Here is a 24,986-nt window from a genome sequence, read left to right on the forward strand (position 1 = left end):
GCATTTTGCTCTCCCCGTGCCTCCTCTTCACCCTCCCACCTGCGTTTTTGAGTTGTTTAGACTGAGCTCCTCCAATCGTCTTCCTTATTTCTCCTTGTCTGTCACTTTTTGTTCTGTGATATGTTTCCTTCAAAGCTTCTGACAAAGTTCTCCTCCCTGTCTCATCTCTTTTGTCCCAAAGAAGGGTTGATACAGACACCGAGCAGAATACTGGAGACTTGATACAATCTGCGATACCATGCAGGAAAAAATGGGAAAATTGAGTTTTCTTGCGTTCGGTCATTCAGACGAACACAAACATAAACGCATGTTTACACGTGCAATTTTAGATTTTGTCAGTGCTGATTTTTGTAATATGTTCTTTCTTTCTCACAGGTTCTTTCAAAGGCATGTGCAAGCAGATAGATCACTTTCCTGAGGATGCTGACTATGAGGCGGATGCCTCAGAGTACTTCTTACGTGAGTCTGTCTTTTTTTCCTTCATAATCCCAGAATAATCCCAAAGTTGTCACCTATTCATGCTTTCTGGTTTTAGTTGGTTTTGAGTCAGTAACATCTGATCTTAAAGTTATCTTTCACTGCTCGTGTCTTTATCATGAACTCTCTGAAAAGCCTACAAACATATTAAATGAAGGATGGAAAGTGAGGATGTGGGCTGAGTGACAGCACACTTAGCCAAAAATGGAAAAAGATCAAAGGAAGAGGGGAAAGGGGCTGGGATTTGAAACCACACTTTTTTGTCGTAGAGAGGGTAAAAGGAAGAGGTGGCAGAAAGTCAGAGACAAGGAGAAACTATGGAGGGCAGTGTACACTTACAGCAGAGACTCAGTAGAGGAGGGGTCAGGCATGTGAATGGAAGAATGAGGGGAATCTCACTGTTATGGAAGAGGAGGAAGAAGAAATAGTTAAAGTCCTCAAGAAGAAAGATTGTGGGAGGTGAAAGAGGACAGGAGGAAGGTGCATCAGGAGAAAGCACATGGCTCAGTGAAGGGAAGGTTGAGGAGGTGAAGGACAAGGAGTAGGGTAGCAGTACAGCGCTGTTGCTCTCCCAGCGGCTTGCCAATTAGGACACTTTCTTCTATAAATACTCTAGGCTCTGCTAAGTGGGTCACACCTCTCCTACTCCTCCTTCCTTCCATCCATCCAGCCATCCCTCACCTCCTCCCTCTTGCTTTCCATCCATATGTCTGTCCATCTCCACCGAGGCCTTCACGCTTGCCTGACAGCTGGTGGATGGAGGCTGTGGGGTAGAGCGAGGAATACAGGGAAGCGAGGGAACTGAGTTTGTTGTCATGTCCACTCAAAAATCTTTTTTTGTGTTTTTAAAAGTTTGCAAAAGTTTGAAGATGGTTTAGTGAAACGGATGCGCACAGTGTGGCACGGGAAGTTTGCTAGTTTGAGACTGGATAGTGTACAGTTAATCTTTTTTATAACAGCAGGGAGTGAGTTGCGGCAATTCTCTCGATGCCATAAGGCTTTCTCTGAGGCCTTTCAGACAGAAGATTCTGACCTATCAGCCAAAAAAAGTATCTGTGGTGTTAATTACCCTCTGTGCAGCCGTCCTGTTGTCACTAATGGCCCTGAGGAGCGGTAGAAGCCCAGCAGGAGCTTCTGGTCGTTGGTGTTGTGGGTCCATTTGAGATCAGCGGAGATGTGGGTGCCCAAAAACCTGTAGGTGAACTGGGCCGAGTTGGACTGATTGAGGCTAGTTGGTTGGGAAGTCTTTGATCCAGGAGCAGGTGTCAGGATGGACCTGATGGTGGTCCAGTTTGGTGGTGAGGATGTCTGGGATTCTCCACGAAGAGCATCCTAATGTAGCTCTTCCTGTTCTCCAGATGGCTAAGCACTCTGTAAAGGGTGATGGTGGTGACATCCTCCGTGGACCGATGTGGATTGTAAGAAAACTGGTGAGGATCAAGGGAGGGGGGTATACAGTCTCTGATGTGCGAAACAGCTGCTCGAAACACTTCATAGCTACAGACATGAGGGTTATAGGTGTGTAGTCGTTGAGGCTGTCTATACCAGTCTTTGTGTGGATGGGAAGGGTGGTGGAGGCCTTCAGACAGGTGAGAACAGTGGCATGAGTCAAGGAGAGTTTGAAGAAGCTGGCGAGGATCCCTGCCAGGCTTTGACCACAGCCCCTGGGATGCCATCATGCCCATCAGCTCTCCTGGGCGATCACCGCTCTGAGTCCTCCTTATATACTGTTCAGGTCAAAACTTGAATCATTTTGATATATGGTAGCAGTAAAAGATTAACCTGAAATTTTGTTAAAAGTCACGCAAAATATCCATCCATTCTCTTCCGCTTATCCTTGGTAGGGTTGCTGGGGGGCTGGAGCCTATCTCAGCTGTCTTAGTGCGAGAGGCAGGGTACTCCCTTTACAGGTCCCCAGTCTGCTGCACGGCTAACACAAAATATTTTTAGGTAAAACAGGACCTAATTTGTGATACTAGAGGTTTTTCTACAGAAACAGGGGTTGAAAAGCCTAGAAAATACTCTCCCTCCTCCCTTTAATTAATAATTAATCCTCCATTTAATAATGTCAGATGGGTTATTATGTAAATTCCATAATGAATCTCTAATTTTAAAATTGGTATAAACACATATAATGAGGCAATTCTAGGCCTGGGAAAAACTGATCCTGACCATACGAACACAAACACGTGTTTGTAAGAGTTAATAAGGCTTCACATGCACGTGGGCATGAATAAACTGAATGTAATTTTTTTTCTAACGTTGACTTTGTAATGAGATGTAACCACTGCTGTCCAACGAGAATGACCTAGCTTAATTAGAATAGTCATTAGCTGTAACCCTGACAACAAGTCAGGTAAAACAGTTAAATGCTGAACTCAGCTGTAATTATATGCTGAAATTCATCACTGTGTCAAGTGCTTAATTGTGACTGTCACCATTTGCACAAACTGTCCTTCTGCTCCTATTCTGTTTGCTATCTGAGCACCACTTTTGTAGTTTGCCAGGTTACGTAACTATTATAAATGCGTTAACGCACTGACTCTTGCACTATTTGCTTTTGGCTTCCTGAATTCTTCAGTGATATGGTAATCAAAGCCTATTTTACTGTCCGCTTCACTGCAAGTCACTCTGATTAACAGTGTCAGCTAAATTACAGCAATAACAATGTAAAGTGTGGATGATGACACATTTTGACAGATGGAAATGATGCAACATCTGTTTATCAATGCAAGATCTTTTCCTCTGTTATTCTGCTCATACACATTCCCACCTGAAAGCTTCCCACTGTAGCCACAGTCTCATACTAGTTGCTCAACTGAACTTGCTGGGTTCATTATACAGTAGTCGATGTAGATGGTTAACCATTCCCCTTCAAAAAGCTAACCTTCAAGTGCTGCATCTGTAAATCCCAGCCCACCTCTGCCACCTTGAATTTCCATCCCTTTGTTTTGCTGCCAAAAGCCTGAATAAAGACAGCCAGAGAGATGGAGTGAAACAATAGAGTTCAATATTTGCTGACTTGGGGTTGCTGGTTTCCTCAATACATCCTGAAACATCAAAGCTGTTCTCAGGTACTCTGATTTATACAGAAAAAGGACGTCCGATCATTGATGCAGGTATTTTCTTCACCTGTTTTTTTTTTCTGTCGTAATATCACATCACATCAGTCATTAAGCTCTGACCAACAGTTTTGAAAACATGCGTGTGAAATAAATCTTTGCTCTTCTCATGTCTGAATGCAGCTTTGTGGTGATATATGGACTAACATCACAGACCACATCGAAGATGCAAATTAAGAAGGAGAAAGCAAACGAGCCCTAACATTTTCCTGTTTTTGTTGCAGTATCATGATCTGTCCCAGATGGGTTTTTTAAGTTGAGATTCACTGCACAGAAAAAAAAGGAAAAGGACTAAATAACACCTCTTGCATCATGACTGAGTGGGATTTGTCCACAGATTAATGAAGTGCAGCAGTTGTGCAGCTCCAGAACTGAAATGAATAAAAAAGTGTACAGAAGCACAGAGACGGGCAGAAATGTCAGATGTCATTCTGTAACAATTCAAACAGTAGCAGACTAATATTAATATGCTGTTATTCAGACTAGAGGAGTGCCTTGATGCAAGGTTTTCAAAAGTTGAATTAAGGCAATCGATAGCAAATAGTAGGGACAGCTAACTAATTACCCAGAAGTTAAGCAGGGAATTCCCTTGACCCTCGGGGTGACCACTTTTGATGGCAACATGATTGCACAGGTCATCTGATGGAAGGCAAGCTGCTCCCAAAACAATTACAATGTAGTCTGTCAAAAAGATTGTAGTCACTCTCAGACAGATTGGTGAAGGTTTGCAAATAATTGCTGTATAATTAATAAATGTACAAAGCAGAGGCTCCAGCAACACTTAAAAGTAAAGAGGAACAACTTTATTAACTGACCAACGCGTTTCCGCTTGTGATCAATCTGCATCAGGTTGCACCAGCGAGCGCAACTCATCTGCATTTGGCTATTTGCAGCAGGGGACTCAACTCAGCTGGTTGCATCCTGTAAATATCCATCCATCCATTCGCTTCCACTTATACTTTCCAGGGTCGCGGGGGGTGCTGGTGCCTATTCCAGCTGTCATAGGGCGAGAGGCCGGGTACACCCTGGACAGGTCGCCAGTCTGTCGCAGGGCTAACACAGAGACAGACAACCATTCACACTCACAGTCACACCAACAGGCAATTTAGATTAATCAGTTATCCCCACAAACTGCATGTCTTTGGATGGTGGGAGGAAGCTGGAGAACATGCAAACTCCACACAGAAGGACCCCGGCCTGACGGTGGAATTGAACTCAGGACTTTCTTGCTGTGCGGCAACAGTGCTAACAACCGTGCTGCCCTATCCTCTAAATAGTCTGACGCGGTGCCTGTGTCAGTCTGTAGTTAAATAACCATCCTGCAGCAACTACATCAGAAAGAATTTCTGTTTCAAATCTAGGAGGTTCTTGCAGGATTCAATGTAAATAGTTAATATGAATTTCTATCTAATGTGAATATGGCGACAGATTTTCAGCAGACAGGAGGAGATGTGGAATTTTCACTGATTTATCACAGTTAACTGCCATATTATCGCAAACAGATTGAATATAATTGCAAATTGACCCCATTCAATGACAAATTGATACAGACTGATAACAAATTGATTCCATTATATTGCCATTTTAGTACCATCTCGATGCACCAGAGTGGCTTCGAAGATGTCCGGAAACTGACTGTGAATGGTGGCTGATCTGATCCCCTTCTCCAAAGCAGCTATTTAAGAAGAAATGAGATTGTAGTTTCATTCCACACAGTCGTAATAATTCCGGTCATGCTGCAGTTTCCAGTCACTGTTTTCCCGAGCGTGACTGCAGCATAAGAAACTCGGGTTTGCGGTCACTATGGTTTCATACATTTTCATACATTGCTATGTAGCAAAGTTTTGCCCGGGATGCCTCATAGGTGCCCGTGTGCAACAGAAAACAGCTTTTAGGCAACACATGAGCATGGCTCTAGTAAATCGGAGAAAAACACTGTCAAAATTTGCAGTATATCAGGTGAACGGATACCGACACACACGTGCATACATAGATTCCTTTATTTGTTAGAGATTCTTTTCACACACTGTTTCTCCTTTTCTCTGTCTCCCTCTCTCTCTGCCCAAGGGCATTTTCTGTCTCTCTCCCTCAGTCTCTTGCTCTCTGAGCTGTTTCACCCTGCCCCCCTCCCTTTTAGGTCTCCTCTCACTGGGTGAATTTGTACATGTGGTTATGTAAGAGCAAGCAGTCAGCCTTCGTCCTGCAGCAGTTGTACTATCAGCCACAGAGAGAGAGGACAGATCTGCCACCAGAATTCTTCGGCATAGCATAATATAGAGGACAGAGCTGACGATTTACCTTGCCGATGTACTAGGGCTGGGCGATATATCGAGTTTTTTAAAAATATCGATATATTTTCATACGAGATATAAGATGTGACAATATCGTTTATATCGATATAGTCTATGTTACGTTATAATTATACTTGTGGAGCCGCAGGTTTGCCTCTCTTTCGTCCACTTTTGTCTCTACGCAACGTTACTCTGCCTCGCCTCTCCTTCACTGAACACAACTCTGCCTCCCCCATAGCTTCACCTGCAGGCAATGACAAGATGAAAGCGGAAAATCTCCGTTAGCGAGTTACCGTGCGTGGGGCTGGACGGCGTCAACATGTTAGCGAGCTAACCGCGCTAACGACATGCAGCCAGGAGGGGCTGCACGGCCTAAAATCCTTTCATTTTCTCAAAAATCGACAGTGCGCCTTATGTATGAATTCTGGTTGTGCTTACTGACCGCGAACCGATTTTATGTGGTACACAGCGCTCAGCAATCTGTCAAAAAATGTTTTAATATGACTTTGCTAAGCTACGGAGCTACACCACTTGATGGATTGTCGGAGGATTACGGCTACCGAGGAGGAGCCTCGCGGAGTGATACGTACTGTGTGTGTATAAGGACCACAAACGGCACCTGTTCAGAGACGTGGTGCAGCTGTGAAATCTGTCTCTTTGTTATTATGCTCAGCGTCTATTAGTTTACATTTTGACTGCACAATTGCGAGCTTTTTGTTATGCACAAAAACAACATTGTTTTCTTTTATTTATGGACCATGATTATTTAATAAATGCTGATAATTTATTTTTGAGTAATTTCTTCATGTACATCTACGCTGTATGTAAATAAAAGTGCCCGTGTGACATCTGGGACACAGTGTGACTAAGAACTCTCTTTTTGTTCTTAACTTATGGCTTTAAAAAAAAAAATCAAGATATATATCTTATATCGCCATCCAGCTAAAAAATATCAAGATATGAATTTTGGGTCATATCGCCCAGCCCTAGGATGTACCCATCTAAACCAGAGAGCACCACTGTCGATGCAGAAATCTCTCTCTGTGTGACTCAACTGCATTTTCCTGGAAAATTTTACCGGCGTCTCCTTTCGTTCAGATCTCTTAATTTTAAAACATTAACTTATGCATGAAGACTTTGGGGTTTTCCTTGGTCTGTTTCATGCTGTGCAGAAACCATGAAGGCAATCACAGCCGGCTTCTTGGTCAGAACTTCGACTTTTATGAAACCTTGTGCAAAAATATGCACCTGACAAAATCCGAACTTGTGGGTCACTTGAAAACAGATATTATACAAGGACATACATTTCACCTCGGCTTGCTGAGACGCTTGTTATGTCCTATATAAAACCGTTTTGATGTATAGCCTTCTGTCCATAATATGTCTTGCACTGTCTGCTATTATTGCACATGAACTCACGGTGTCCTTGAAACCTGAGCTTGCATTTATTGGATAACAGATTTAGGTGACAGCATGTTTCTTGGTGTCATCAAGGTAGATTAATGTGCATTCACTATATCCAAAAACAAGACAAAGATAAAAAAGCTATCTATATTTATTTCCTGAAATTGTTACATAATTGATCCCATTTTGGCTTTAAAACTGAGGAAATCCGAAGCCCACGGTGCGTGGCTATATGTGTACTGATGTGCCTTTGTGGACATGTTACAGTAAATGTTCTGACTTGGGTATCATATGAGTTATGTGTGTTGAGGCTTTAATTTGAAACATATGAAGTCTATAATTCACAGATTTTGCATAGGCCACTACAGCTGTGTGTGTTTGCAGAGTTGGAAAGAGTAAAAAGGGAAAGGCTGTGAAGCATACAACACAAAGTGTGTGTGTGTGTGTGTGTGTGTGTGTGTGTGTGTGTGTGTGCGTGTGCGAGAGAGACAGTGTATGTGCAAGCTTTTGAAGTGTCTATGTGTGCTGTGTCATGCATGGAGCCGATGAATGGGATTAGATATGGCTAACAGCTCAGCACTGGCCCTAACTGGCTTGAACAAGGCAGAGTTACACACACACACACACACACACACACACACACACACACACACACACACACACACACACACATTTGTGTGCATTTATGAGAACCATTAAAACCACTGCCTAACCTTAACTGAGCTCTAGTAGTGGAGTTATGGAACCTACAGATAAAGCAAACAATAACATATGAAAGTGTCAGTTTTTACTGGTATTGTGGAAGATTGTGACTCCTGATATGCACAAATCAGGAAGATTTTTAGAAGTCGACAAATTAGCCATGTCTGCGTGGCAGAGGCTTCCTACTAGAGATGGCACGATACCACTTTTTTATGTCCGATACCGATACCGATATCATAAATTTGGATATCTGCCGATACCGATATGAATCCGATATAGTGTTTTTTAATCAACAAAACTGTTTTTTTAATATCTTGCTGCATTTTGTATAAGTTCATACTCAAGTTTAAAACAACAACTACACTAAAGCTATTCTGTTATACCTGTATGCAAAAAAAAATATTTCATAGTTCAGCAATACTGATCAATCTAATAAACTTAAACCTACACCATCCTCCCTATTCTGGTATTTTAAAGAGTACTTAGCATAAATATTAAGCAACCTAACTAATAGGGTTCCAACTCCCAGCAACAACAAAAATAAATAAATAAAAAATAGGGAACCACCCCTCACGCTCCACCTCATGATGCTTAATCGACGTAATCAACCTTAATTTGATGCAGTGTGGAAAAAAATGCACAGAAATCAATTATTTTTCAAGAAATATTAAATAGATTCAACATCTTTCTTCAACAAAATTGCAGACTGCACAGATGGTACCTTCCCAAAGGAAAAAGTACTATAGCTTACTAGGGTATATATATTAGACTTAATAGTTACTATATACAGTAATTGACTTCTATTCATTTTACATCAAATTAAAACTTTGGGTGTCAGATAATTATTTATTAAAAGCTAGACATTTTAAATGAGAATAAGAAAGAAAAGTATGTCTTTGTGCCCCCTTTTCCCTGTTAATGCCCTATCAGCCCCCCTGGCTAAACTTTGCTAGATCCGCCCCTGCACAGTTACCAGCCGTCAGCTACTCGAGTAGAAAGTAATATTAAATACATTCTAACAACAGCTGATCAAGCTTAAACGTGCTGCTGTTGTTCAGCCGCTGGTTTCCTCTTTCTGGTGCAAAGTGGGCCAAAAGCAAACTAGAGACACGGACTAGCGACAGAAAAGCCGATCAGCTGATCGTTAAGCAGTTTCATGATTGAAGTAGCAGCAGGAGAGGCAGTCGCTCCATATATCGTTTGTTAAGCTTAACGCAGGAATGCTTTACAAACATTCAGAGATGGACTTACACACTTGCTTTACTTCTCTCGGGATAACTTTGTCGGAGATGAAATGCCGGGTTGCTAGCGAAGCTCCAAATGCTATCCAGACCACCGACAGGTCCCGCATGCCACAGCCGCTCTATCACGTGATGCATACTGCTCCGACGTGCTAACCTGAGGTGAGTTACGGCGTGTTGCAAGTTTTGTGAGGTGCTTTCGTGATATTTAATGGATCGGATTACATTTTTTATTTTTCTCCGATATCCGATCCAGTAATTTAGGTCAGTATCGGACCGATACGTAATATCGGATCGGTCCATCTCTACTTCCTACCAGTATATATTAAACTAATGAGACCTGGGCAATGACTGGCTTTGTCAAAAACAATACACTTTACAAGGTGCTGCCAGCAGATTTTGTTCTCAATAATAACAACAACGTTCATAGCAGTCGGTTTCAGAGTAGCTATTCTGCAGCTGCCTCAGAAAAACAGGTAATGCCAGCTAGCTAACACTATTAGAGCAGTGGTGTTCACGTAGCTAAATTAATTCAGGGTCTTTACCTTACAATATAAAACACCTTGAGGTGACGGTTGCCGTGATTTGGCGCTACATAAATATAAGCTGAATTATTCTGAATTCAGTCAGCTAACTGTACAATTTATTTTGTAAAATATGATGTAAGCTGTTCAACTGGATCAATAAAACCATTTACATCAAAAGTTAGCATCACAAACAGAAAATCTAAAATAGCCTCTTCATTATATCCTCTGTAGTGGACAAAATGAGTTAAACTGAAAGATATAAGACATCGTCTTCAGCAGCTGGGCTCAGTATAGTAGGTGCTGTTACCAAGATTAGTATTTTGGCTAACTGAAAACACATTGGCTCTTACTCTAACACACTCAGCTCAACTGATTTCACTCACGCCCTCTAGCCATCCATGCCGAACTGCAGTCTGTAAGTCCTACACCACAAACCTCCCAACGCACCTAACAATTCAAATTTTAGAGTATACATTATGAGGAGAAACTATATATTATTGCTATTAATTAATACTGTAAGTAAAACTGTTGATTAGAAAAATGTGTCATATACAAAAAAGCACTCATGTTGGGATGTAGCTCACTTTAATACATTGATGTGCTGGGTGAGGCGGAGCTAAATTCTGTAAAATAGAGTATTTAAGGTAATATATATATAGTTATTTTACACTTATGACCTTTAACAAATTTTTAAAGCATAAAAAGCCAGGTGAACAAGTGAGGATAAGGCAAAATATAATGACTTTGAATAGATGTCCTCACTAGTCAGGTCTAAAATTCGGTACAGAGGGCGCACACCCTCAGAGTCCTGATTTGCACTGAAAACCCTTCTAGCTCCTATAATTAGAATGTTGAATGCGTATACATAATGCTAATACTTTGAATCGGTATGCTAGGAGACATGTGACGTCACCCACTGATGATGTCATCAGGCCCACCGATGTCACTGCAGCTATTTTTGGCGGTCGAGTTGTGACATGGAGGCATATCACGATTTACATGAGTAATACGGCATGATAATGACTGGCAGGCTGTGCAAGCTCCCCCTGTGCGTGTAGCACACACACACACACAAACACGTGCTCCCACTCACACAGGCACGTGCAAACACACATCTGCAGGGTGGCGTTTATTTTCATTATTCTGTTCTTCTTCCTCCATTTAAATAAATGCAGTTTGTTTCCCAAAAATGATTCGTTCATCAGCCCTGCATGGACGCACACACACACGCGCGCGCGCGCACACCTACACACACACACACACACACACACACACACAGATAGTTATTCCCCTGAAGCTGTTTTGCTGAGTTCCCACTACCACATGTTCTTTGCTGCTGGGCTCTCCCACGTGGGCGAAGTTGTGTGTGTGTGTGTGTGTGTGTGTGTGTGTGTGTGTGTGTGTATGGGAGACAGAAAGAGTGAGCAGATTGTTCCAGCATGGTTAGTGTACAGTGTGTATGGGAAACACCCCACTTTGGAGAATGAGCGAGTGAGTAGGTGGTGGGCTGATCGATGAGTGTGTTCACTTTGTAGCTTGCTGAGCTAATGTGTGTGTGTGTGTGAGAGAGAGAGAGAGAGAAAGAGAGAGAGAGAGAAAGTAATTGGGGTGTGTGTGTGTGTGGGGGGGGGGGGGGGGGGTTCAACTGTACTGTAACTGTAGATTATGTGTACACACATAACACAGCTATGTGTGTGTGTGTAGGTGTGTGTGTGTGAACCCAAGGAGCTCCCATGGTGGTGTCCACCCCCATCTCTATAATTCAGCCACAATTACAAGGCTCTCCTCTGCTGCAGCTAATGAAACCATAAGTCAGCCAGAGACACACACACACAAACACACGCACACACAAACACACACAAACACACACACACCACTGCAGCAGAACCAGCCAAGCAATTGGGGAAATGAATGGAAGATGAAAGTGTAATACATAGAAAGAAAAAGAAAAGCTGTTTGAAAGCAGCGAGGCGAATGTGTTGGTTTGTGTGTATGTCTGTGTGAGTGCTCTGCCATCTGATTGTGTATTCCATCTGAATTATAGTCCTCAGTACATATTGTGCTGGTGTGGATGTAGGAATGACCTAATGTCTCAAAGTGTTGCTTAACTTTGCTCATATGCACAGATTCTGGAAATGAGAAATCCAAACTGGAGAAAAAGTCTTATATTATGCAGCTTTTGGCACATTTAGTGAGATGAAATGTCACACAGCTGACAACTGCTGGACTGATGTGTAGTATAGGAGCATCAACAGCAATAGTATGATCATCGCCATTCTCTGCTTCCTCCTCTGAATGATTGTTTCTCCATGTGCAGCAATAATGCAAAGCCTTACTCTCTTCTAATTTCGAACCACTAAACCAATAGTGTTGCACGGTCCAATGGGGGAATGTAGAAACAATATTACGAACCAATTTCATGCTGATAATTAGCACACAGGTGCTCTGTTCAGGGTGTACACTGCCTCTCGTCCAATTATGAGCTAAGACAGCCACGAACTCCTTCGGCATGTATAAGGGGGTATAGATAAATAGGCTGAGATGTGCAGATAATAAGGTGTTGATCCCCTCACCAGTGGCACGCACAAACTGTAATGTCAGCTGCAATTGTTCTCACATGGAAGCCAGTGAAAACAAATTGCTCATTGGTATTTTTAATTTGCTTTCTGATTGTCTTCAGTAAATATCTGTTGTATTCCTCAGCCATAACATGTCCATATGATGAGACTTCTGGAGGTGCTCTGTAGTGTTCAAATCCTTTGTTCTTGTCGGTTGCAGTGTGCTGCCTCTATGGAAAGGGTTTTGAGACGTTTGGAAGCAGGTTAATGACCACTGGCACCCTGTGCATTTCACAGATGAGAGCAGGTACACCGTGAGCACATGTGCCAGACGTAAAAGAGTCTAAAGAAGTCACGAAGAAAGTTGCGCTGTCTGTAACATTGCCTGTAACGTTGGTCAAAGGACTTGACTGGGCTCCACGCTTACATTACCTAAATCCAATTGAAGACCTCTGGGAAATTTCCTTTAATTTTTGGAACACTGTATAATAAAATTGATGAATTCATTTTGGTACAACAATACTCTGTGCAACAAATACGGGAGATATTTCTGGAAAGTTGGATTTTGTAATGCTCTGTCTGACTTTTAGTGTTTGGCGTACTTTGATAAGAAACGGTGGCCTCGAGATAGATCAAATCACAACAGGTGGGAAAAAGTTTGCTTGTTTAACAAAGAAACTAAACCATACTGAATATGTCTCCTCACACTGCTGACACTAAAACTCATTCACTCTCAATTCAGCTCTCTCTGTCTGTCTCTGTGCCATGATGTGCTTGGTGGCAGGGTGCGCCTGGAGGCCAGCGCATTTAAAAATTCTCCTTTTTTAACTCCCTGCCTTCTGCTTAAAGTGTAGGTGCAGGGAGGGAAACAGAGGGAGAGGGATCGCTGGAGGCAAAGCAGCTTCACAGAGAAGTGAAAGCCTGCAGTCTTTGCACTTCTCCTCTCTTCTCTTCTTTTCCCTCTCTTTCTTCTCTTTATTTCTTTTTCTTTTCCTTTCCCTATTTAGCCCTTTATTCTCATTGAATCCTATAATTATACATGCAGTGTGTGTTAAAAAAATCCTGCAGTGCCACAGCATGCTTACTGCAACTTTGTTTCTTTTCTTCCTTATCTATGAAACCCACTCCTGCTCTCGCTCTCTTTCTCTCTCGATTCTGGTTATTCACTTTTTTATGGCACAAATTAACATGAAATCGGCCATAGTGGTAAAATACAAAAAAAATCTTTTCTACTTTCAATCAAGTCAACTGGAAAATGTAAAAATGTTGTCAGAGTGTTGTCATATTTTGCTCACCGGGTAAAACCAAGAAGTTTATTTAAGCATGTCATACTTCTCTCTGAATCCATTGTGTCAGAATTTACATAACCACTTATGTCATTGTAAAGTATGTTGTATGCAACAATGCCAAACCTGACAGGTTTGATAGTGCTAGCTAACGTAGCTGCGTAGTAGCTTAGCAAAATGCCAATCTGATAACAAAGTGCAGCCTTTTATTTTAATAATGAGAAATGACAAACAGAAAAAGTATTGAACAAGCAGGCACGGAAAGTCATGACACCACCTGAAATCTCGCAATAATTAGAAATCAATCCTGGAGGTTCAGCTGGTCGCTGATCAGCTGTTTCTCTCTATCTCTCTAGTTCTCTCTCTCTCTCTCTCTCTCTCTCTCTCTCGCGCCAGGGCGGAACTCATTATGGGTTCACGCCCTTGGCCCACGCCCTCGGAGGAGGAAACACCCGTGCCTCATCAGTGTGGATGGCATTTAAGCCAGGAAGCAACGGCTGTTCTTCGCTGGATTGTTGTGAGAATTTCACCCTCTGGACTGTTTTTCCTGGTGTTCCCTGAGTGACGAGTGTTCGAGTGGATTCGTGTTTGGATTGTTTGGAGAGAGACAAGAGTGTTCACCTGGATTTCCCCCGGAGCCCTGCCCCTCTCACCTTTTGTATATACACTCATTGGACATTGTTCACTAATAAATTCTCTTGTGTGCATCAATCCCCGGAGTCCAGCGCGTGAATCCACCTTGTACACCGTGACACTTAGACCAAATTAATATCAGCTGGTTCAGTCCCATCTGAGGGCCTATAAAAAGGTGTCTCATGTCATGACGGGTAAAACCAGTGAGCTCTCTCAAGACCTTTACAACCTTATTGTTGTAAAACATACTGATGGCATTGGTTGCAGAAGAATTTCTAAACTACAGAACGTTCCAGGTGCTCTCTGAAAGATTTTAGTCACATGAGTGAAAAGAATTATCAGAAGACTTTTCCAAAAGCCGAGGACCACTTGTGGTAAGCTACAGAAAGATCTGGAATCAGCATGTACCATTTTTTCAAAGCAAATAAGTAATACACTCGAACCAGATGGCATTTTGGTGCAGGATGCTGTGGTGGCCATGCTGGTACAGTTTTGAATAAATCCCCAACACTGTCACCAGCAAAGCACCCCCACATCAACACACCTCCCCCTCCATGCTTCACAGTGGGAACCATGCATGTAGAGGCCATCCATTCACGGCGGGTGGAGCCAAAGATCTCAAATATGGACTCACCATAGCACAGATTTCCACTGGTCTAATGTCCATTTCTTGTGATCCTTGGCCCAAACAAATCTCTGCTGCTTGTTGTTTTTCTTTAGTAGTGGGTTCTTCTGTCTTTGGACTTCTGCATCTCAGCTTCTTGCAGTAGTCTGTTTTCACACGTGCTCTGAATGATTTGTACATATACTGACTCCTGTAAAGACAAAGAAAAGGCTGAACAGATTAAAAAACTCTACTGTAAAGATGAGAAAAGTTGTGCAGAGTGAAATAGAAACAGTCTGTCAAAATTTAGCAATAGGTCTATGTCAGAATCCGGACTGTGGTCTGGTCCCTCTATCGGTGACCGAGGAGCTAAGGGAACGCATTGTGCCAACAAGTGTCCTCACAGCAAAAGCAAAATCGTGTGTGTGGTATAGGTATTACTCATGTTGTCACTGTAAAGATTACTGTGACACAGCCGTAACCCTTAGTGACTAGTTGGCAACTCCCTAGCAGCATCCATTCACTATGGAAAAATCCATATTGTCAAATCAGTTGGCAAATGTTTGGTGGAGGTTGCTGGTTGCCGCTGAGTGCTGCTAAGAGATTGCTGCAGGCGCCCATATTTGCATGGAAGATGCCAACTCGTTTGCAAACACAGCCTAACTCTTTTAGAGGCACAGTTTTTACTTTGAAGGCAAAAATTCTCTGTTTCTTGCGTTTTTAAAGTTGCATTGTCACTTATCGAATAGTTGTTTGTGTCTACAGAAACATAGTTGCAGTTGTGGCAATGTCCTAGTGACCAAAGCTGTTAAAATTATCAGTGCAGAATTGTATACTTCTTTGACAAATTTCTACTAATGACTATCAGCAACCTCCAGCAACCACTTGCCAACTGGTTGGAGAATATATATTTTTCCCTAGTAACCGGTCATTACCAGCAGGTCACCGATCTGTTGACCTGCAAGACTGGAGCTTTAGCAATTGATTTCAGAGTGACACCCAGCAACCACTCACAACCAGTCAGGGAATACTCATTTTGTTCCCTAGCAACCACCTGTCTCTAGGCCTGTGTGACTGGGGTCTTGGGCAGGCAGTAGTTAGTAGTAGTAGTAGTTAGTAGTAGTTAATGCTGGACTGATTCTCCAGAAGTGCAACTCAGTGTAACATCCTCTGAAGTCATGTTTACATGACTGTGAGTGAATGTGACAGAAGGCAACTTTGCCTATTCTTTGAATATGTGTGTGTCTTTGTGTACGTACAGTGTGCACCTGTTATGAAGGATTTCCACCTTGAAGACGATTTGCACTGACAGCACATGAAGAAGAGGTGATGGGGTTAAAACAAATAGGAGGGAGAAGAGTAGGAGGAAGAGGAGGAGGGGAATCTTGGTGCAGTTCCAACTCTGAGGTCACCTTAATATTTGATCTGCTTCAGTGGATGAAACGGTCAGAGAGCAGCTGCAATAGAGAGTTGGAGGGAGAGAGAAATGCAGGATTAAAAACCAAATGAGGGAGGGAAAAGAAAACCAATATGGGAGCTACTGACATTAGAAACAATACCAGGGACAAGACCTGCTCTTTGTTCATTTTAAGGACCTTTGAGCAAAGCAATGGCGGCAAACTCTGGTTTATTACAGCCAGCATTGTTTTGCCTTTGCTTTGTGACCATAATTTCGAGAGACATAGGATGTAAAGTCAGGTCAAAGGTCTGCAAAATTGCAGCTGTTTACAATAAACACTTTTGTTAGTAGTTTCACAAGAAGCATAAGAATAGTCTTTGCTTCACAGAGTCTTGCACATCTGGATTTTAATGCTAGATTCATTGAAAACCAGAGCTTAGAATATTGGCACACTTTCTGCAAGGGAAAAGGAAATAACCTGAATGAGCTTGCTGAAATACAATCAAAATTTCAGAATCGTGACACTGGTCTCCTCAGAAACCGGCTCCATGACCACAGCAATGCCATGACAACCCTGAGGCCGATCAGGAAATCAGCAACGCAGATGGCAAACAGACAGATGATGAGGACAGACACATACAGAGAGATGGGGCGATAAAGGGATGACGAGGGGTTTCATGGAGGGAGACAGACACGATGCCCATTGGAGGATCTGATACAGATAGAAAAGGAGGAAAAGTGGCAAGGAAGTTAAACAAAGTAATAACAATAATATTATATACAGGGCAATAAAAGATCCCTCTTTAGGATCATATCAAGGATTAGTTGTACCGAGGCGCTCCAAAGTGGTAATTTGGCCTACTGCTGAAAATTTGTGCAAGCAAATGTTGTACACCGCTTTAAGCATAATTGTTTTCAATTTTCACAGGATGATAGCAGATATGGTGCTTAACCCCTTCCACACTGGAAGTCCCTGTCTTGCAACCTGGGTGTAGAAGTGTTTAGAAAAAGTCACTGAAGAACACGAGACCTAGAAGAAGTTTTTATTACATAAAAAAGGTGTTTAAGTTGTTAAAAGTATTTCCTGTTGTGCTGTCAAGTGCAGCATTGCTACTGAAAGAGACTGAAGAAATTCAGATTACCTTCACAAATGGGAAATTTCTGTTACTGATGATCATTGTTTGAGGTTTAATAGTCCAAAAGCAAAGCATGAAAGCAGCTATTTCTCTGAAACCGTTCATACTTTGTTAGCTTCTGGTTAAAAGATTTGTATTTGCTCATATCTCGTGCCATACAAGGAACTAATGTCAGCGTGTCCACCGATGACAATTATGGTAACTATTTTTTGCCTTGATGCATGTGTGCAGGTGCTGTACGAGCCTCCAGTATCTTCCCCATCCTGAGTGTGATCCTGCTCTTCATGGGGGGGCTGTGCATCGCCGCAAGCGAGTTCTACAAGTCACGGCATAACATCATCCTCAGCGCCGGCATCCTCTTCGTCTCTGCAGGTATTAAGGGAAATAGGAAAACAGGCAGACTTAGAGATATAACAGTCAAAGTGGGTGAGGAGATGGAGGTAAACATTAAGAGGAAGCAAGTTAGAGGAGGTAAAATCTTTGTGGATGTATGAAGAGGCAGATGAAAATGAAGCTGACCAAAGAGCCAGCGTAAGTTAAAAACTATACTGATATACTGGGAGAAAAGGGAAGGGGAGCATATTAAGCAAATATTAAGAAAGGTTTCTGTTAGACTTGATGATTTTATGTTACCACTGTGAAAAATAATAGATATATAGATTATACAGTGGTATGATTTACTTTACTACTAGGAAAGTGATTGAAAGTGAAAACACACTGGCTAGTCCATCTCTCAATGGCTTAAGAAAAACAATAGGAAGATTAGGAGTGGCCTTGCCCTTACCTGAATCAGATTGAGATGCTGTGGCATGATCTTAAAAAGGTGGTTCATGCTCAGAAACCCTCCAATGGCTGAATTACAACGATTCTTCAAAGATGAGTGGGCCGTAATTCCTCCACAGGGCTGTAAAAGATTCATTGCCAGTGATCACAAATGCTTGATTGCAGTTGCTGCTGCTTAGAGTGGACCAACAAGTTATTAGGTTTAGGGGGCAATGACTTTTTCACACAGGACCAAGTAGGTTTGGATTTTTTCCTCTTAATAATAAACACATTCATTTTGAAACTTCTGTTTAAATTTGTTTAATGATCTGAAACACTTAAGTGTGAACTTGACCATGTCCATATTTATATATATGGCCAAAAGTATTTGTTCGCACATCTAAACTTGGGTAACATCCCATTCTAAATTCATAGGGTTTAATATGATGTTGACCCTTTGCAGCAATAACAGCTTCAGCTCTTCTGGGAAAACTTTCCACAAGGTTTAGGAGTGTTTATGGGAATTTTTGATAATTCTTCCAGAAGCACATTTGTGAGGTCAGACATTGGTGTGGGAAAAGAAGCCCTAGCTCACAGTCTAAGCTCTAAATCACCCCAAAGGTGTTCTATCGGGTTGAGGTCAGGTCATTCAAGTTCTTCCACACCAAATGTGCTTATTCTTGGACCTTGCTTTGTGCACTGATGTGCAGTCATATTAGAACAGAAAGGAGCCATCCTCAAACTGTTCCCATGAAGTTGGCAGCATGAAATTGTCCAAAATGTCCTGATATGCTGAAGCATTAAGAGTTCCTTTCATTGGAACTAAGGGACAGAGCCCAACTCCCAACACCATAATCCCCCCTCCAACAAACTTTGCAGTTGGCACAATACAGTCAGATAAGCACCGTTCTCCTGACAACCGCCAAACCCATGCTCGTCTATCAGAATGCCAGACGGAGAAGTGTGATTCGTCACTCCAGAGAACATGTCTGCACTGCTCTAGAGTCCAGTTGCACTGCGTTATACAGCACCACATCCGACACAAGACAAAGATAGTGCAAGTTGCCATTTTGCCACAGAATTTTTCTGATTGTGTATGTGTGTGTGGCTGTGCATGGTTCTAGGCCATGGCCTACTGTGCTGCACTAGATAACTAGTTCCCCTCCAAGTCAGAAGTGAGAGATGCAGTTCTGTCTCTCTCTCTCTTTCTCACTGTCTGCGTCTGACTCTCTCACCCTGTTGCTAGGCTAAGAGGAGGCCACTGGGATTACACTCTAAAAATAAGGTGTCCCTGATACTTTTTCTCTGATCCATCTCAATCAGGCCTACAAAGTCCTCACACCTCGGACTGCTGCTCTATGTCTTTGTGCAGAACTGTTTTCACCGTTTAGCTTTGTATTCGTCTTTTTTGTCTCTCTGGCTGTCTGTCCATGTCTGTGTCTATTTCTGGCCACACACACCCAGAATCCTCTTGTATGATGTTGAAAATACAGAAAGGGAGATAACAGAGAGCCTGACAAAGGATGTGAGTTGAAGCTCATTGGAGGCTGGGGGGAGAAAGAGGAGGGTAAAATACAAAGGCACAGATGAAAACATTCAAATAAGACATAAGAAATAAAAGTGAACCTGCCCCAGTTTGGAAAAAAAATCCTGCACTTTTGGGAATATGCTTTCTTTCAAGTATCACTGATTCTACTCATATTAATGCTGTTGCGCATAGATGCACATTGCACATTGATAATTTACTAATTTATTTGAGGCATATTTATGGTTCACTGACATGCTCATTCATCAGCCACTTCAGCCATCAGATGTGAAGGACAGCTATTTGGCCACTTTCCTGGTGGATAACAATAGCAGTTGAAATGTAAACAAATTCAACATAAAAGCCTCAATTAAATATGAAAAGGTTGGTTTCTTATAATAATCATAAATGTCATTCTAGGCCCTGTGACTTCCTATTGAATCATTATACTTTCAGTGAAACACTACTATGTGTCAAAATAATGACAAATCATAATAAGTCATTTTAAGCTTTCAGAGATTTGATTTTCCCCTCAGGGAAAATGTTCGGTATTAAAGACCTACACTTGGGTTTGCCAAATTACTTTTGTACGTCTGAAAATAGGGGCTATGAATAAAAATGAATGTAGTTCCTAAACAGTTAATGTGATCCTTTTTGTTAAACCACTAAAATTAAAGCTGCACGTCTGCACTTCAATCACATGTCGACTGTTAGATTTGAAATCCCCAGTGGTGGTGTACAGAGGCAAAACTACAAAAGCTGCGTAGTCCAAAAAACTTGTGGACCCTACTGTACATGCTGAACTCGATTCAGCTGCTGCTGGTACCAGCTGTCCTAAATACAGTACTTGCTGCCCTTCTTACAGAGAAAAGTTACAAAAATGTAGTCAGTCTGAGCAGACAGTGAAAAGTGTGGAGGAAGGTAAGATTATTAAGAGGAAAATATAAATATGACATATGATGATCTTAATTTGACCTGATTTTATAACATATATGTTTTTGCATATTTACTTTGCATACACCGACATAACATTATGACCACTGACATGTGAAGTGAATTATGATGCTTATTTCTTCATCATGGCAGCTGTTAGTGGGTAGGATATATTAGGGAGTAAGGGAACATTTTGTCTTTAAAGTGCATTATGAGAAGAAGCCAAGTGGGCGGAGGCAGTGTGATGCTTTGGGCAACATTTTCAGATCATGTACACACTTTCATGGAAACAGTATTCGATGTTGTTTGAGGAGCACAACAGTAAGTTTGAGGTTCTGAATTGAATGGATGTGCTGGACAAACAAGTTCCATCCATGGAGGCTCAACCTTAAAACTTATAGGACTTAAAGGATCTGTTGCTAACACCTTAGTGCCAGACACCACAGCACACCTTCAGGGGTCTAGTGGAGTCCATGCCTCAATGGGTCAGGACTGTTTTGGCAGCAAAAGGGGGATCAACACAATATTAGGGTGGTGGTCATATTGTTACGCCTGTGAATATTTCATTATACTGAGGTTAATGTGTGCTTAACGTGTGGCTTTGTCTACGATTGGCTGCATTTTAGCTCTTGAGCTAATCTCCATCCCTCATTTCTTTACCCAGGCCTGAGCAACATTATAGGAATCATTGTGTACATATCAGCCAATGCTGGGGATCCTTCCAAGAGTGACTCCAAGAAGAACAGCTACTCCTACGGCTGGTCCTTCTACTTTGGCGCCCTCTCCTTCATCATGGCTGAAATGGTGGGTGTGCTGGCTGTGCACATGTTCATCGACCGACATCGGGAGCTGCGTGTGGGGGCACGAGCCGCCGACTACCTCCAAGGGGCAGCCATCACACGCATCCCAAGCTACCGCTACCGTTATCGACGCCGCTCGCGCTCTTCGTCTCGTTCTACAGATCCCTCGCACTCTCGCGAGGCATCGCCAGTGGGCCTGAAGGCCTTTGGGACGCTGCCCTCCACTGAGCTGTCCATGTACACGCTCCCCAAAGGCCAAACAGGCACTCCGACAGCCACCTATAACTCCACGGAGAGGGACCACAACTTCCTGCAGGTCCACAACTGCATCCAGAAGGACCTGAAAGACTCAGGTGGCCATAGCAACACCGCCAATCGGCGCACCACACCTGTATGAAAATGACACAGACATTAAGAGAAATCAGAGGAACTCTGGGGGGAAAGACAGATTGTGGCTTAAGGAAACAGAAAGAGAAAGAGGGCTCCAAAAGACTGAGGAGCAAGGGGTAGGCAACAGAGGAGAAGTTCTGAGAGCTCCACAGCGCCTCAGATAATCACAGTTTCTGTTTAATAGAAAGGAAATGGAGTAAAATTGCATAAAAAAAAGAAACATGCATGATTTTCCCATGAACCATTGTTTAACAAGTTTTGAACATGTTTGTAAAGAGTTGAGGGGAAGGTCGGGGAAAGATGAGTGGGGATGGGGGGCATTCATGATGCTGGGTTGGGGTGGTTGGTGGTTGTCTCGGGGCTGTGGAACTGTGGAGTGGTGGGCTGGGCCAAACTGCCCATTTATAGGCGAACTTTATATTTTTTACTCTTCCTCAGTCTGATTGAAAGGCCCCACAGCCCTGCCTATGAACCAACCCTCGCACTACCATACCACAAGCCCCTCCCCCCCAACACACGCACCCTAAATTCCCTTATAAACCCTACTCCTTTCTTTAGTTACTGTATCTTCTTGATTTCATTCTTTATTCGCATTAATACTGTGAACCATTGCGGTACGGGATTTTAGCAGGGAGCATTTCAGGCCGCAAAAAAAAGAAAAAAACCAAGAAAAAACACATAAGTTAATATATGTATTGATTATATATAAATATATGAACATATATGTTAATAAATCATGACTCGACTTCCCTGAAGCAAAAAATATCAAGAAAAAAGAAAAAAAAGAAAGAAACAACGTAACCTACAATGAAACTAAACCGAGTCGTCATGGAAACTAAACCAAGGCGGAGGATTCATTGTGACTGGCTCATTTGACGGGCAAAGGCTTCAGCCTACTTGATAAACTCGTATTGGTTAGCGTTAGATACATTATCACATTCTTTTACAACAACAACAAAATCGTTTGGCCTTCCGCCAAAACCCTGGCAGCCTTCTTTGTTCAGGGTCAGCTAGATGTGAGTTGGCCACTCTTGCTTTTTCCCCATACAGGGGTGGAGTGAAGAGAGAACTCTGGGTAATGGATGGTCTCTCTGCAAACTTGCAGATGACTATGGACAATGAATCGTCACTACTGCCAAAGACACAAAGTAGTGCGTGTGAGAACATGGCTACGAGTGAGCTGAAGCTAAGTGACTCCAAAAAAAAATTAAGAATTTTCATGCATGCTAATCTAAAATCATCCGATCTGCTTTTAAGAAACCTATGTTTTGAACAACTGAACAATGATACCATGTAAGGGCAGTGGGAGTGAAAAAAGTAGTAATTAATGTTACAGTACTGTGTCAATTTCTACTTTTCTTTATCTTGTTTTTCTTTTTGAGTGGGTTATTTGGGGTGGGGTCTCATCATGCTTGAAACAAAAAAAAAAAACAACCTTTGAAAAACGTATCAAGGCTCTTTTTTTTTAAACAGAAGAGAATCTTATCTTGCCTTTTCATTTAATTTTATTTCCTCCATTACTTTGGACTTTCACACAGCCTTAGTCTCTTTCTTTATCTCATTTTCTTGTTCTTTGGTTTTGCTTTGTGTTGTTGTAAATGACAAATTAAAACAAAAAAACAAAAAAACATAATGTCTTTCAAGGTGCCAAAACTGAATGATTCTGAACTTGGATGCATCAAGTCCTGATGACAAATAAAAATTGAACCCCCCGTAGGGAACTGAATGAGTCTTTGTTGTATTATATCTGATCTAACCTGAACGTGAAACATGAACATGTAGAAACCGAGACTACAAGCCCAACTGCTGTTGAAGATCTGGCTGCTGGGCTGGGGGTCAGCATGCACTCAGCTTTATCATCACTCTGGGTTTATGGCTAGCTTTGTGTTAGCATGCTGACTAAGCAGATACAGTTGTTTCTGCATTTTTGTTTGATTTATTTCCCTTGTAGCCATGGTGTGTAAATAACCTTTGCAATGCATAACTGTAACCATAACGTAATTAATAAATATTAATACATTTAGTACACTAACAGTAATCCACTAACGTTACATTACTGCATTACTGAAAAATATTTTGGGACTACAGTAATGCATTACTTTGGAACACATTATGCCCAGCACTGGTGATCCTTCTGTGGAAGTTTGCACGGATGCCTCGCCACCGCATGAGTCTTTCAGCCAGAAGAGCTAAAAAGAAAATGAGCCCAGAAGTTTTGTTTTTTCATGATGTGGTATTTAAGTATGTGATAGATGAGAACATTAATGTTCAAGGATGTGTTATTTACTTACTTGACATTATAGATGCATCACTGATGTTAGCTGTACTGCTAATGAAGGACATTGCTAATGTGTCCTTTCCCACAAATGACTTATAAATCTAAGATGTAACATCTAAAAAACACTTCATAGATTTGATATTCACCGCTTGTTTAAGCATTAGATGAAATGTCACGTTCTTTGATAAGGTACAGAGCAATGCAAAGGTGGGCAAATGGCCGCTTCGTTACACTCTGGTGTGTCACGTAACTGTTGGGCCACTAACTCTAATCTAAATAAAATCAGCTAATTAAATCTGACATTTATTGTTCTGAAAACTGTAGGGAGTGCCTCTACATTTAGATGAGATCCTACTGCCATGAGTGAAACACTTCCAAATGGTTAAAGCTGGTTCAGCTGGAACAGCCAATCCTAGCAGTTTGGCTCACAGTGGCTCAGGTGATACTCGGTCACTTTCATTCATTCACTTTGACTTTGCCTTCTTAGTCACTCATTCACAGCACTCTTCAGCATCCCTCTTTCTGTCATTCTTTCACTTTTTTCTCTGTTGCTGTCAGCTCTTCATCAGCTGTCTGTCCTGCCATTTCCATGAGCTCTGGAATAAATCTCAAATTCTTAAATCAGCCTCGATGTCCTGCATGTTGCATGAAAGTCTGCATCATGCGCTGTCTGTCCCTCTCTTTCCTCCGTCCCACTCTCTCTCCTCCCCCGGTGTGATGATCAAAGTGGCTGGCATGTCTCTCTGCAGTACTGCTGAGATCACTGAAGAGCAGTGAGCGAGTGGGGGAGGGAGGGAAGGAGGAAAGAGTAAAGGGAGTGGAGTAGCAGTTCTGCTCTATTCAAACAGCAGCACGCTGCCCCCATCTGGACCGGAGGTACATAATGATTTTTCTTCATCACAAAATTTGAACTTGGTG

General features: G+C 42.1%; 1 protein-coding gene across 2 annotated transcripts in view; it reads left to right on the plus strand.

The window, feature by feature from the left end:
* cacng2b (calcium channel, voltage-dependent, gamma subunit 2b) overlaps nt 1-22,099 on the plus strand; it is a 68,834-nt gene extending 46,735 nt beyond the window's left edge. For both annotated transcript variants that reach the window (XM_086294915.1, XM_086294916.1), the window contains 3 exons: nt 376-459; nt 17,612-17,752; nt 21,265-22,099. In XM_086294915.1, coding sequence (XP_086151041.1) covers nt 376-459; nt 17,612-17,752; nt 21,265-21,797 — 758 coding nt within the window. In that variant the 3' untranslated portion in view covers nt 21,798-22,099. The remainder of the gene's footprint in view (nt 1-375; nt 460-17,611; nt 17,753-21,264) is intronic.
* Nucleotides 22,100-24,986: the final 2,887 nt, after the last annotated feature.

Source organism: Aulonocara sp. 'chitande type north' Nkhata Bay, linkage group LG6, assembly GCF_057382095.1.
Source record: "Aulonocara sp. 'chitande type north' Nkhata Bay isolate Kocher_YH1m ecotype deep benthic linkage group LG6, A_spYH_male_GT1.1, whole genome shotgun sequence".
Taxonomy (NCBI): domain Eukaryota; kingdom Metazoa; phylum Chordata; class Actinopteri; order Cichliformes; family Cichlidae; genus Aulonocara; species Aulonocara sp. 'chitande type north' Nkhata Bay.